The 16,055-nt window shown below is 43.6% G+C and overlaps 1 protein-coding gene across 1 annotated transcript in view; it reads left to right on the top strand.

The window, feature by feature from the left end:
• Window positions 1–1,125: 1,125 nt before the first annotated feature.
• The window catches only part of LOC139584011 (phosphatidylinositol 4-phosphate 3-kinase C2 domain-containing subunit alpha-like), a 53,272-nt gene continuing 38,342 nt past the window's right edge, over window positions 1,126–16,055 (top strand). The window contains exons 1-2 of the mRNA XM_071415551.1: window positions 1,126–1,217; window positions 11,951–13,194. Of these exons, the coding sequence (XP_071271652.1) occupies window positions 12,040–13,194 (1,155 nt within the window). The 5' untranslated portion in view covers window positions 1,126–1,217; window positions 11,951–12,039. The remainder of the gene's footprint in view (window positions 1,218–11,950; window positions 13,195–16,055) is intronic.

Below are 16,055 nucleotides of genomic sequence, written 5' to 3'. Positions count from 1 at the left end.
TTTGCACCCCAGTATCTCTACTTCCACATTCATCTTCTGCACATCTATCACTTCAGTGTTTAATTTCTAAATTGGAATTATTTCACCACTATGGCCTATTTATTGCCTTACCTCCCTAATCTTACTACATTTGTACACACTGTAAATAGATTTTTCTATTGTGTTATTGACTGTACATTTGTTTATTCCATGTGTAACTCTGTGTTGTTGTTTGTGTCGCACGGCTTTGCTTTATCTTGGCCAGGTCGCAGTGGTAAATGAGAACTTGTTCTCAACTGGCCTACCTGGTTAAATAAAGGTGAAATAAAAAAATGTAAATACAATTTTGTACATATCCACTGCATACATGCCATGCGGCAAAGTTGGTTCCTGTTTCAGTCACATTTTTGGTCACGTTCGCGTAGGTCAAACAAAAACTCCATAATGATTGGTTGACAATAGATCCTCCCACACTGTAGGTAAATGGCTGCAGGATGCAGTTTGTTAAGAGCAACTGCAGAAACTTGCAGACGACTACAGTCAAAACTTCATGATCTTTGATCACAGACAATATCCCCATAATGCAACAAACTTTTAAAAGCGATGACCATCTTGACAAAAGTGATCCGCACGAACACGTCAAAAGAGATGCTGAATTGGGAAGTGGTCCAACCAACTGTATCATTCGTCTCAGCTGTAGCCTGTATTTGAGATCCCAACGATCTCGGGTAGCACTAACCGTTTAGAAACTCTGTGCCAAGATGGCAATGCACAGCCTGTGTGTGTGAGAGATAGAGAGATATATTTTCTTGAGGTGACACAACTATTCCTAGTTATGTTATTTGAATAACCTACCTGGCATTCTGTTTGTTATTTTCTCATAGCTCTCAAGCTATCAATAAAAAAAAACAGACTAAAAATGGATCATACAAAATAAAATTGCTATTCATATTGTTTGGGAACCTGACGACAGTGACACAAATATCATGCATAAATAAATAAAAATATATGCAGAGATGTAGATAACTTCATCAATATTGTCCAGAGATCTTTCCTGCATTATTATTTTAGTGTATTTTATGCCACATGGTGACGCTGTTTCATCATTTTTTATTATTTTGGTGAAATGTGATCGAACTACTTCAACAGGAACTGACGTTTATCTGCGCGAGCGGGTGGATGGATGGAAAACAATTGCAGCTGCAGGAAAATGATTACAAACATCGTACCGCTCAAAGGTGAGAAATTATATTTATTTACCGGAAATATATGTATTTAAAAGTTAAGATACCGAGAGCTATTGGCAGATATCCGTAAGGTATTCGAGCCTTGCTCGTACTCAAAATCCTGCGTTTCTTCCTTCTTGTGTTTCACTTTGTTGGCAGGTCACTGAGTGCTTTAAATGATAGAACCAGTGATGCGCAAAGTTCTGTTCATCGAACATAAACATTTGACGCCTCGAGCACATTATTCCAAGACAAATGGCACGTAGTTATGCCACGCGTGTCCTCATTGATTCGACGTTGAAATATATAGATATATTTCTATGTCTATTTGAACTTATCCACTGAAGCCAAACTATGTTGACAACACTTTTATTCACTAATCAGTTCTAGCTAAGTTAGTTAGTCAACTTTCCCAAAAATGATCTGATGAGTCTTCAATTTACATGTGTGTACAACAAAGTCAAAGCAGGGAAATTATTTGTGGTAGAGGAATTCAATTGAGAGCTAGTAGGCTTCAAAGTGAATTCAGCTCGAGTCCGGTGTGCCTTATTTTTTTAAGCACTGGTGGTATACACTTACCCCAATGTAGGCCCCTATGTGGATAGTTGAGATAAATATGTGATCTGTAGCCCAGACTGTCGGAGAATGAATTTGTGCCAACGGAATGAAGTGTCGATGTTTGTCTCAATCAAGTCGCAAATCCAAAGCCCTTTCAACATCAAATTAGAAGTTGCTGAAGTTATTTTCCACATTCCCCAGTGAACATATAACTTAAACTTCTCACAGTCTGTAGTGTTGTTTTTTTGCTGTTGCTGACTGCCTGTTGCATCCTGCTTAGTTGTTATCATGGCTGCTGCTGATCAGGGGGTGAGCTTCCCAAAAACATGAAGATACTTTTTAGAATTACGATCATCATTCCTCCATTGCCTATCAATTATTTTAGTGCCAAAGATGATCTTTGTTTTTGGGGAAACTTACTTCAGTATAGTTTGTAGTGTACTACAGAAAGACTCCTTTGAGTGGTCGATATCTATTTGCCCACTCCCAGAGGGAAAGGCTGGATCTGTGTCTGTGAGAGATTTTGCAACTGGTAACCATGAGCATGGAAGTGCATATACCGGTATTGTACTGAGGTTATGACCTGACATTTGTAGTGGGGAGTTAGCCTATCATCAATTGCCACTTTGTTTCCTACTTTTACTTCAAATCGCATTTACATGGACAAAATTTGACATAGTTGTGATTAGGTTATTGGGACTCTACTGTCAAGCATGGACACTATAAAGTCTTGCCAGTTTCTTTTTATAGGATAGATGTTAATAATATAGCAGACACCTTTATCCAAAGTGTGTGGGTGGCCCCTGGAATCGAACCCACAATCCTGGCATTTCAAGCACCATGCTCTACCGACTGAGCCCTATGTTCTGTACAAGCTCTCTGTTCGACCCAAAGCAGCAGGAAGATCAGCATTTGAGATTTGTCCCAGTCATTGGCCATCATTGTACAAACTGAATCTATAAAAGCTATAAGCATGACTTGGTTACTTAGTCCTGTCTTAAAGATGTTATTTTGTACCTTGATCCGCTGCCCCGGTATGTCTGCTTCAGATTGGTAGTGGCGGCCTGCTACTTGCATTTTTATTAGGCAATTTGTAAAGAGACCATTCTACTCAATCCAGTGAACAAATTATCTCTGAAAGTTCCAAACTGACCCCTGCATCCTTAAATTATTCCAGTCAAGCAGACATTTCCACTGGAGAAGAATGGTAGTAGCTAGATCCCAGTATCGCCTGTCTTTTTAGCCCAAACTACTTTTAGGGGAAACGAACAATGTTCTCAGATCCGTTTAGAAGTCGTTAGGGGAATTTGGCCAAAAATTGTTTACAGCACCATGGATATATATATATATTTTTTTTACTTTGAGCTATTCCTATTCCTTTTCTCCAACTTTTTAATCTTTTTACCCATTGCCTTTTAAGGGCTTCTAAAACATGATGGCATCTCAGGTCAGGACCCTTTGTTCTGGGGATTAGGTTTAATGGCTGAAGGTTTAGCCTGTCTTCCTGTAGCCACTCATAGTAATATGTAGGCTAAATGTAAGAGACATTTGGGTACATTAAGTTTTGAACTCTATTGGTGAGTCATGTCCACACATTTTTATGGCATAGGCCTACATTCTCTCTTTCTTCTTCAATGACCCTTCATTTGAATGGGATGGGTAGTTCAAAGCTTCAAGATGAAAAATGTATATAGGCCTGATCCCTCACTATATGTAGCCTAGCCTATAACATTTACAGATACCATTGTCCACTGCATCTACTCAGAGTAGGGTTTAAGCTACTGTTTGAAGGGAAGACTGAGGTCAAAACCGGACACGCTGCAAATTTGAGGCAGGGTTACATGATGATGAAGAATCCAAAAAATGAATCCAGTACCACCACAGTCTGCCTACCTCTTTCCTTTACCCAGATCAAACTCAGTTGACGTCTGTCTGGCAGAATGTGGCTTCACTAAGCTGCTAGACAAATGTTTGAGCGCTGCTGCCGTTGGTTTTCCACCACCGGAATCTCTGCCCAGGCTCTGATATTAGCACAGCTGATAAGACACCCTTGGGCCATAGAGTACACAATGCTACAGAGAGAGAGTGAGAGACCCGCCTGGCTGCCTTACATGCCAAATTCCTCACACACATTAGTGCTAGGCTAGCTAGAGAGAGCCCGGGCTCAGCTAGCCTTCACCACAATGGGAGGTGGGAGGGAAACTCAGGAGAGGCCTGTGTCGCCTGATAGAAAGTATCTGACTGAGGGACTGGGTAGTGATAAGAATTTGTTTATTTTGTTTTAGATCTGTCGTTTGAGGAACTCGATAAATGCACACACATGTTGCCGGTTTCTGACAACACATAGTCCTGAAGATGTTCTACACCCACCCACCTGCACCATATTGCTGAGATCTTTTACAGAAGAGAACAAACTGTATTTTAAAGAGCTTTTGTAGATAAGAAATAGGCTATATCCAATATTTTAAGAAAGTCTTAAAAAAAAATTATACGGCACTGGCGTCATGGTAATATAATTTAGCCTGTGTCAGTGAAGTTTCTCATACGACATCATTTCATTAACTACATACCCATATCATTATGGTTGTTTGATCATAAACTGTGATGTCAGTTTTCACAAGAAACAATGCCACTAATGACATTGCCATTCCTTGCTGCTGTATGAGACAGACAATAATTTTCAATGAAAATGGCATGCAGTTGATGTGTGTTGGCCTACAGTGTGAACTGATTCTCGACTCATAACACACAGGCAAAATAAGTAGGACAAACGCAATACGCATAACAGTCAACCAATACATAGATCTGTATTGTAGCTACAGCCAGTCAAATCAATAAGGAGGAGGTTCTTATTTCGAAACACATTGTTCTGTAGTGTACAACCCATGTGACAGTCCTTGTGCTAGCCAGGCACACTAAACTTTAACAGGCCTTTTATGGACTCCCCTTTACCCTGACTGTGCATAATTTTGTAAGTGGGGTTGTCATGGATTTCTGAGGCAGCATGACTCAAGTAAATTTAAATTATTTTCCCTTTCCTCCCTGCTGTCGCTGGTCATTTCCATGTACAAGGACCCATTAGCAGAAACATGTGATATTTATAGGAGCATATCAAATTTGGTGTCAAATGAATGCCAATAGTGTATATTTTTGAGAAATGAAGGCATGATATGTTTTTCAACCATTTCCCACCCTAAAAATGTGGAATAAGCAAAGGCTTTGATTTCTGGTCACACAGATAGTCTTAAAAAAAATTAAGTCTTAAAAGGTATTAGAAATACACCAAGACACAATAATGTTGAAGTGAAGGCGCCTGCCAACTAATTTCAACAGCAAAGATACAGGTGTCCTTTCTAACTCAGTTGCAGGAGAGAAAGGAAACCACTCATGGATTTCACCATGAGGACAATGGTGACTAAACCAGTTACAGAGTTTAATGACTGTGATAGGAGAAAACTGAGGATGGATCAACAACATTGTAGTTAATCCACAATACTAACCTAATTGACAGAGTGAAAAGAAGGAAGCCTGAAAAGAAAAAAAATATTCCAAAACATGCATCCTGTTTGCAGCAAGGCACCAAAAAAAATCCAACACATCACTGAGTACCACGCTTCATATTTTCAATCATGGTGGTGGCTACATCATGTTATGGGTGCGCTTGTCATTGGCAAGGACTAGGGGTAAAAAATAACTTTAGGATAAAAAAATAAACGTCTGCTTTCCAAAGGAGATTGGGAGACAGTCACTTTTCAGCAGGACAATAACCTAAAACACAAGGCCAAATATACACTGGAGCTGCTGACCAAGATGACATTAAATGTTCCTGAGTGGCCGAGTTAGAATTCTTACTTAAATCATCTTGAAAGTCTATGGCAAGACTTGAAAACGCAAAATGGTTAGGCCTATATCGGTTATCGCGATATTTAGAGTAGCATATCGTAGAAAAGGTCTCCCCATATATCACCCAACCCTATTAGTTATAGTATTTTTGCTGCTAACAATTTTGTTTATGAATTATGATTAATGCAGCCCCCCGCACCTTTGATTCAGAGGGGTTGGGTTAAATGCAGAAGACGCATTTCAGTTGAATGCATTCAGTTGTACTGACTACGAGTCCCCCTTTTCTTTTCCAAAATCAGTAACAGAATGGCCAAAATCAGTAACAGAATGACTGCAATTGAATTGGCCACAATGGGAAATCATAGTCACAAACCACAGTTGCAGTACAGTAAAGTACAGTAAAAGTAGAGTATCGTTCAGTACTGTACAACATATTGATTCTCCTTGACCTGAGTGCTGCTTTTGACACAGTGAGCCATCAGATCCTCCTCACCGGGCTTGAGGGTCTGGGTGTTGAGGGCACCGCAATCTCCTGGCTACAATCATACCTCACCAACTGGACACACTACATCTCTCTCAATGGCCACACCTCAGCTGCAGTTGTACAGGTTGTCCCCCAAGGCTCTGTGCTGGGTCCCTTACTCTTCATCATCTACATCCTTCCCCCTTGGTCAGATCCTCCGTCACGTCAACCTTGACTTCCACTGCTATGCCGATGACACCCAGATATACCGTGGCACCAAATCCCTCCTCAACCTACCTCTGACCCACATTGAATCCTGCCTCTCTGCAATAAAAACATGGATACAACCAAACTTACTCAAGCTCAGCAGTGATAAAAACGGAACTCCTCCTCATAGGCACCAAATCTAGAAACTTCACCCTCACTGTCTCTCCCTCCCTCCATGCACACAACTTTGGAGTCATCCTGGACTCCCCACTCTCTTTTGACCATCACATAAGACAGACTGTCAAATCCTCATAATTCCACCTCCGCAACATTGCCAAAGTCAGGTCTTCCCTCTCCTGTCCTGCCGCTGAAACCCTCATACATGCGTTCATCTCCACCCGTCTTGACTACTGCAGGTCACTACTCTCCGGCATCAACTCAAGCTCCCTCCATAAGCTTCAAATGGTTCAAAACTCTACAGCCGGCTCCTCACCCACACTAAGTCCTGGTAGCACACCACCCCCCCTGTTGTGAACTCCACTGGACCCCTGTCTCCCAAGCATTCATTACAAGATCCTCCTTCTGACCTACAAAGCCCTTCACCACTTTGTCCCCCTTACCTTTGATCCCCTACAAACCCCCACACACGCACTCCATTCCACCACAGCAGGCCACCTTGCCCCCCCTTCATTATTATTAATAATAATAAAAAATTGTGTGTAGATCAGCTTTAATATTGCAGATAGATTGTGGCTTCTTTCAATGTAATTGTCTGCATTTCCAATCCCCCATATATTTTTTTGTGTATGTATTTTATATATATATATTACAGATTTTTGCCTTGTCAGCTCGGGGATTCAATCTTGCAACCTTTCGGTTACTAGTCCAACGCTCTAATCACTAGGCTACCTGCCGACCAGACCATGACGGACCCTCCACCTCCAAATCTATCCCGCTCCAGAGTACAGGCCTCGGTGTAACGCTCATTCCTTCGACGATAAACGCGAATCCAACCATCACCCCTGGTGAGACAAAACCGCGACTCGTCAGTGAAGAGCACTTTTTGCCAGTCCTGTCTGGTCCAGCGACGGTGGGTTTGTGCCCTTAGGTGACGTTATTTCCGGTAATGTCTGGTGAGGACCTGCCTTACAACAGGCCTACAAGCCCTCAGTCCAGCCTCTCTCAGCCTATTGTGGACAGTCTGAGCAATGATGGAGGGTTTGTGTGTTCCTGGTGTAACTCGGGCAATTGTTGTTGCCATCCTGTACCTGTCCCGCAGGTGTGATGTTCGGATGTACCGATCCTGTGCAGGTGTTGTTACAAGTGGTCTGCCACTGTGAGGAAGATCAGCTGTCCATCCTGTCTCCCTGTAGCGCTGTCTTAGGCATCTCGCAGTACGGACATTGCAATTTATTGCCCTGGCCACATCTGCAGTCCTCATGCCTCCTTGCAGCATGCCTAAGGCATGCTCACGCAGATGAGCAGGGACCCTGGGCATCTTTGGTGTTTTTTCAGAGTCAGTTGAAAGGCCTCTTTAGTGTCCTAAGTTTTCATAACTGTGACCTTAATTGCCTACCGTCTGTAAGCTGTTAGTGTCTTAACGGCCGTTCCACAGGTGCATGTTCATTAATTGTTGATGGTTCATTGAATAAGCATGGGAAACAGTGTTTTTAAAGCCTTTACAAGGAAGATCTGTTTAGTTATTTGGATTTTTACGAATTATCTTTGAAAGACAGGGTCCTGAAAAGACAGGGTCCTTCTTTTTTTGTTGAGTTTATATAACGTAGGTACATGGCGTAATAAAGCCGCGTAACATTTTGCGCTACACGTGCCTCACAGCATTAAGTGAAATAAATATTTTTTTATTATGTTTTACTGGTAATGGGGACATACGTAAATGCCAACAAAATAACTTTTTGATGTGTGTGTAACCTTTATTTAACTTGGCAAGTCAGTTAAGAACAAATTCTTATTTACAATGACGGCCTGGACGACGCTGGGACAATTGTGCGCCACCCTATGGGACTCCCAATCACAGGAGGATGTGATATAGCCTGGATTCGAACCAGGGACTGTAGTGATGCCTCTTGCACTGCGATGCAGTGCCTTAATCTGCTGCGTCCATGTGTGTGTGTTAACTATTTAACTGTACTAGAATGCTTACATTTTTAAATATCGGTTATCGGTATTGGCCAAGAATGTAATGTTGGTGCATCATACATACATACCGTTCAAAAGTTTGGGGTCACTTAGAAATGTCCTTGTTTTCCATGAAAACATACATGAAATGAGTTGTGAAATGAGTTGCAAAAGTAATATGAAATATAGTCAAGACGTTGACAAGGTTATAAATAATGATTTTTAATTTAAATAATTGTGTCCTTCAAACTTAGCTTTTGTCAAAGAATCTTCCATTTGCAGCAATTACAGCCTTGCAGACCTTTGGCATTCTAGTTGTCAGTTTGTTGAGGTAATCTGAAGAGATTTCACCCCATGCTTCCTGAAGCACCTCCCAGAAGTTGGATTGGCTTGATAGGCACTTCTTACGTACCATATGGTCAAGCTGCTCCCACAATAGTTCAATGGGGTTGAGATCCGGTGACTGTGCTGGCCAATCCATAATTGACAGAATACCAGCTGACTCCTTCCCTAAATACACTGCTCAAAAAAATAAAGGGAACACTTAAACAACACAATGTAACTCCAAGTCAATCACACTTCTGTGAAATCAAACTGTCCACTTAGGAAGCAACACTGATTGACAATAAATTTCACATGCTGTTGTGCAAATGGAATAGACAACAGGTGGAAATTATAGGCAATTAGCAAGACACCCCCAATAAAGGAGTGGTTCTGCAGGTGGTGACCACAGACCACTTCTCAGTTCCTATGCTTCCTGGCTGATGTTTTGGTCACTTTTGAATGCTAGCGGTGCTTTCACTCTAGTGGTAGCATGAGACGGAGTCTACAACCCACACAAGTGGCTCAGGTAGTGCAGCTCATCCAGGATGGCACATCAATGCGAGCTGTGGCAAGAAGGTTTGCTGTGTCTGTCAGCGTAGTGTCCAGAGCATGGAGGCGCTACCAGGAGACGTGGAGGAGGCCGTAGGAGGGCAACAACCCAGCAGCAGGACCGCTACCTCCGCCTTTGTGCAAGGAGGAGCACTGCCAGAGCCCTGCAAAATGACCTCCAGCAGGCCACAAATGTGCATGTGTCTACTCAAACGGTCAGAAATAGACTCCATGAGGGTGGTATGAGGGCCCGACGTCCACAGGTGGGGGTTGTGCTTACAGCCCAACACCGTGCAGGACGTTTGGCATTTGCCAGAGAACACCAAGATTGGCAAATTCGCCACTGGCGCCCTGTGCTCTTCACAGATGAAAGCAGGTTCACACTGAGCACATGTGACAGAGTCTGGAGACGCCGTGGAGAACGTTCTGCTGCCTGCAACATCCTCCAGCATGACCGGTTTGGCGGTGGGTCAGTCATGGTGTGGGGTGGCATTTCTTTGGGGGGCCGCACAGCCCTCCATGTGCTCGCCAGAGGTAGCCTGACTGCCATTGGGTACCGAGATGAGATCCTCAGACCCCTTGTGAGACCATATGCTGGTGCGGTTGGCCCTGGGTTCCTCCTAATGCAAGACAATGCTAGACCTCATGTGGCTGGAGTGTGTCAGCAGTTCCTGCAAGAGGAAGGCATTGATGCTATGGACTGGCCCGCCCGTTCCCCAGACCTGAATCCAATTGAGCACATCTGGGACATCATGTCTCGCTCCATCCACCACAGACTGTCCAGGAGTTGGCGGATGCTTTAGTCAAGGTCTGGGAGGAGATCCCTCAGGAGACCATCCGCCACCTCATCAGGAGCATGCCCAGGCGTTGTAGGGAGGTCATACAGGCACGTGGAGGCCACACACACTACTGAGCCTCATTTTGACTTGTTTTAAGGACATTACATCAAAGTTGGATCAACCTGTAGTGTGGTTTTACACTTTAATTTTGAGTGTGACTCCAAATCCAGACCTCCATGGGTTGATACATTTGATTTCCATTGATAATTTTTGTGTGATTTTGTTGTCAGCACATTCAACTATGTAAAGAAAAAAGTATTTAATAAGAATATTTCATTCATTCAGATCTAGGATGTGTTATTTTAGTGTTCCGTTTATTTTTTTGAGCAGTGTAGTTATGGCATAGTTTGGAGCTGTGCTTTGAGTCATTGTCCTGTTGTAGGAGGAAATTGGCTCCAATTAAGCGCCGTCCACAGGGTATGGCATGGCGTTGCAAAATGGAGTGATAGCCTTCCTTCTTCAAGATCCCTTTTACCCTGTCCAAATCTCCCACTTTACCACCACCAAATCACCCCCAGACCATCACATTGCCTCCACCATGCTTGACAGATGGTGTCAAGCACTCCTCCAGCGTCTTTTCATTTTTTCTGCATCTCACGAATGTTCTTCTTTGTGATCCGAACACCTCAATCTTAGATTTGTCCAGTGTCTGTGTTCTTTTGCCCATCTTAATCGTTTCTTTTTATTGGCCAGTCTGAGATATGGCTTTTTCTTTGCAACTCTGCCAAGAAGGCCAGCATCCCGGAGTCGCCTCTTCACTGTTGACGTTGTGACTGATGTTTTGCGTGTACTATTTAATGAAGCTGCCAGTTGATGGGTCTGTTTCTCAAACTAGACTCTCTAATGTGCCTTTCCAAATCATGTCCAATCAATTGAATTTACCACAGGTGAACTCCCAAGTTGTAGAACCATCTCAAGGATGATCAATGGAAACAGGATGTACCTGAGCTCAATTTCGAGTCTCATAGCAAAGGGTGCGAATACTTATGTAAATAAGGTATTTGTTTTTTATTTGTAATACATTTGCAAAAACTTTTAACTTTGTAATTATGGGGTATTATGTGTAGATTGCTGAGGAGCATTTTTTTTATTTAGTCTGTTTTAGAATAAGGCTGTAACGTAACAAAATGTGGAAAAAGGGAAGGGGTCTGAATACTTTACAAATGCACTGTATACAATGTCGGTATCAAATGTCTTAGAGTGATGGACTGTGCCTTCCCCGTGGCCTATGCGATGGATTAGTCCAAAGAGACAGGCACGAATCAGACAATTGTATTGTGCACCATAAGAAAAAAAATAAGGATTGCGACTGCTCGACTAAAGAAATCTCAATCTCGGTCGACCAACAGCTTATCGACCAAACAAACGACCAGTCGACTAAATGGTGTCAGCCCTAACGTGTATGGTTTGTTAAATGGTGTCATGTTTTTTTGCTTGGCATACATTTGAAAGTGAAAAAGTGAGTCTCGGCGTTACTCTGTTACTGTGGAATTGCCCCGCCCCCATGTTAAAGGACGGTGATACTGACGGATGTCAGTTGGTCTTGTGCTTGGATATTTGTACAAGCCACAGTCAAAGGTCCACTGGTGTTTAAAACACAGATATATCTTGGTAATAGATTTGAAACAGCCAAGCTGTAATTATATAGTGAGCAATACAAATGCATTAGTATCAGCTAGTTTATAGTCGTGCAGACGTTGCCATTAGCTATGGACATCGCTCTCTAAATGCAGAACAAATGCCTGTCAGACCACTTCATGGTTGTGCAATGTTCCTGGTGTTGTCTGTATTGTGACTTGTGGTCGTTTCCCATCCTCTCCCAGGTGTTTGAAGAAGCAGAACTCCTGTCTGACCTGTTGACACCAGAGCTGAACTACAAACTCTGCGTACATGGCACCCTCAAGTTGACACCATGGCCCAGATATCCAGTGGTAATGGGTTCAAGCTGGATGTGGCCCAGCCAAAGGGGGTTGTGGGTAAGGAGGAGGCCCTTCGTATGGAGGCGGAGGCCTTAGCGAAACTACAAATGGAGAAGAGACAGACGCTCCCGGCGACGACCTCTTCTGCTTCCTCACAAAACAAACTTCATCCTGCCGCCGCTCCCAGGCCTACTCCTTCCTCCAGCAACCGACCGGAGAAGGATCTCATCGTCTTCCCCGAGGCCAAGACGCAGGCAGAGAAGGACAAGTTCCGGGACATCGACGTCGACAAACTGACCAACCAGGAGCTAGAGAAGCTCCTGCTGGACGACAGCTTTGGGGCCAACAGCAGCAAGGCCTCGCGGCCCTCCTTGCTGCTGGGGTTCAACCTCAGCGCTTCTTACCCGGGGGGCTACGCCACCTGCAGCCCCTCGCCCTTCCACAGGGGCCAGTGGACGCCCTCCATGCTCTCCACGCCCTCCAGTTCGGGCGTGTCCACACCCACCCACCAGCAGGCTCCCATGTTCCCTTCTGCTCCGTTCCCTAACCCCGAAAACTTCTCCTTCCACAATGGCTTTTCACCGGCCATGCCGCCCTACATAGGCCTGCCCGGCCCGCAGACCTCATTCATGGCCTTCACTCCCATCCAGCAGCCCGGGGCCATGGTGTTCCAGCAGCCCACCGTCACCCTGGAGATGGCCAAGCTCTTCGACAAGATCCACAGTACCTCGGAATACTTGAAGAATGGCAGGTCGGCCAGCACTGACCTGGATTCTTCGTCGACCAGCGTCGCGTCCCTGGCGCCCAACCCACCACAACCTGCCGTGGAATCCCCTGCTTTCAGCCGCTTCGAGTGGCTGGACCTGGACCCACTCAACAAGCGCAAAGCCGAGGGCGAGGAGGGCTCCTCCCTGGCATCGCGCGGTACAGTAATGGTGGTGGGAGGGCCAGCTGGAGGGGACCCCTGGGATGCCGTGCTGCTCGACGAGACAGAGGGTGTGGCTGGTGGCAGCAGTCCACCCGTGGAGGTGACGGGTCAACTCGCGGGTCGCTCTCAGCCCCGGAGGTCGTCGACGGGGGCAGCGGTCACCAGGAACCACTCCCTTACCATCCCAGCATCCTCATCACAGCAAAAGCCAAACAATCAGGTACGTCTAGTCATCTAACGGTAAAAAGAATCGTACAATCTCTCTCCAAAGCAAATCTGTACACTACCACACTACAGCCTAAACAGGCAGTCATAACACAGCCAAAACAACCAAGTTCTACCATGGCTCATTCAAAATAACCCAACGTAATTAACGCCTAAACAAATGGGTACGATTGTAGCTGAACCAAAATATCAACAGGTTTATCAAAAGCCCAGCCAAAACAACCAGGTCAAGTCACACATCAATGACATCATACCGGCACTGCCAAAACATCCATTTTGGTTTCCAAAGCACATACCTTTAGCCAAGTAAACGTTCCACACCTCGCAATGCCCACACCTTGTGAGGGCGATTCTAAGCCAGCAGTAGCAGAAAATATTTTTGGTATTTCAAATTATTCTGGCAATTCTAACATATATAAAATGCTATGGGAGAAAGGTGTTTTACATTTGTATCACAAACAATACAATTTAAAAAAATGCGATTTAAAATTTTAGGACCTTTTTAGACCTATACATGCCTCCTGTATTACCCTATAATTTTTTAACCATACATGATACAGACAACATCTTGGTGACATTATACCCCTTATATTGTGTGCTCTCCAATATGGAGTATGTTTAGATTCTAAAATAAAAATGTTCACATTCATTTATACATCTCAAAACTGTTCTTTTATGCGTTTTTGTCATGACTGTCACAACCCTGTGTGTGTCCCCATGTGTGTCGACCAAGTCTGTCTGCCTCGCTACCAGGCAGCAGTACTTGGTGTTGGTATAGCCTAAGCAGGGACAAGATCATACAGCTCCCCAACATGCCCCACGGCGGACTCATCTGACAAGCCCCAGAGCGACTCAGTGTTGCCATGGCAGCAGGCGCTCTCATTTAGACCGAGTGTGAGACTGAGTGTGGCCGGGCGAAGCACTACTCTCAACCAGCGGGGCCAGCACAGAGTTACCTTCTACAGACCCAGTCACCCCTTATCGGTTTCCAGCCCCATAGTAATCTTTCATCAAACGTGTGTTTGTGGGCGGCTACAGTGCCTTCAGAAAGTATTCACACCCCTTCATTTTTTCCCCCACGCATGAGAGGAAGGAAACCGCTCAGGGATTTCACCATGAGGCCAATGGTGACTTTAAAACAGTTACAGAATTGAATGGCTGTGATAGGATGCATCAACAACATTGTAGTGACTCCACAATACTAACCTATATGACAGAGTAAAAAGAAGGAAGCCTGTACAGAATAAAAATATTCCAAAACATGCATCCTGTTTGCAATAAGGCACAAAAGTAAAACTGCAAACAAATATGCCAAAAATGAACTTTGTCCTGAATACAAAGCGTTATGTTTGGGGCAAACACAGCACATCACTGATTTTCAATCTGTATCATATTATGGGTATGCTTGTAATGGGCAAGAAATCACAAGTTTTTTAGGATAAAAATAAACGGAATAGAGCTAAGCACAGGCAACATCCTAGAGGAAAACCTGGTTCAGTTTGCATTCCAACAGACACTGGGAGACAAATTCACCTTTCAGCAGGACAATAAGCTAAAACACAAGGCCAAGTATACACTGGAGTTGCTTACCAAGACAACATTTAATGTTCCTGAGTGGCCTAGTTAGTTTTGACTTAAATCAGCTTGAAAATCTATGGCAAGACTTGAAATTGACTGTGATCCACAACCAAAAGAATAATGTGCAAATATTGTACAATCCAGGTGTGCAAAGCCCTTGGAGACTTACCCAGAAAGACTCACCGCTGTAATCGCTGCCAAAGGTGATTCTAACATGTATTGACTCAAAGTTTCACCATATTAAAACGAGAGTTCACTTCACGCGACAGGGTTTCGGTTAAAATGTGTTATAATGAAAGCAACAAAATAACAAAGGCTTTACAATGATGGTGAACACTTGGATACATCTTGGGGTTAAGTGGGTTATATTCTTCAAGGATGTAACAGGGAGTGCACAGAAGGATGTCAAAATGCTGAATTTTGGCGCTTTATCAAGTCTTTTAATATTAAAAATCTGTTCTTTCATACACTCTGTGGTGGTGGATAGATAGGCCTACAGAGTGACATATATGGCTAAAAGTAAACTCAGTGACTCAAGTCAATTATCTCAGTCTTCTCCACCCCTCATCTTTCACCCTGTTTAGCCACAACAAACAGGAAGTGCCTTGTGGGTGGAAATGGTAGTTGAGAGCCAGACACTAACGGAATCCTCTGAATCAGCTGATTTATGTCCTAGATGATAACAACAACCGCAACCTTTGTTGAAAAAGGACATTCCTAACCTCCACTGTGACATTATAGAATAGAGGAATCCCTAACTTTCTGATTGAAAGAGGAAGTCAAACTTTACTTGGTTCACTGGTTCTCCTGATGTAGCTTATGCTAGAGAGTGTAAAACTGGAAGAATTAAATTAAATTGTGTTTTTCATATGCGCCGAATACAACAGGTGTAGACTTTACCATAAAATGCTTACTTACCTTCCCTTTCCCAACAATGCAGAGTTAAAAAGTAAGGGAAGTTGCTAATAAAAATAGAGAAATAATAACAGCATAACTAACAATAGTGAGGCTATATAGAAGAAGTACCAGTACCAAATCAATGTGCAGGGGTACGAGGTAGTTGAGGTAATATGTACATGTAGGTAGGGGTAAAAGTGACTAGGCATTGAGTATAGATAACAAACAGAGTAGCAACAGCGTACAGTGCTTTCGGGAAGAAGTCAGACCTCTTGGCTTTTTCCACATTTTGTTACGTTACTGCCTTATTCTAAATTGGATTAAATCGTTTTTTCCCCGTCATCAATCTACATACAATACCCAATAATGACAAAGTAAAAA

This window comes from Salvelinus alpinus, chromosome 9, assembly GCF_045679555.1.
Source record: "Salvelinus alpinus chromosome 9, SLU_Salpinus.1, whole genome shotgun sequence".
NCBI classification, from domain to species: domain Eukaryota; kingdom Metazoa; phylum Chordata; class Actinopteri; order Salmoniformes; family Salmonidae; genus Salvelinus; species Salvelinus alpinus.
The sequence above is the reverse complement of the archived record's forward strand: the minus strand, read 5'-3'. Positions and strand labels throughout refer to the sequence as shown.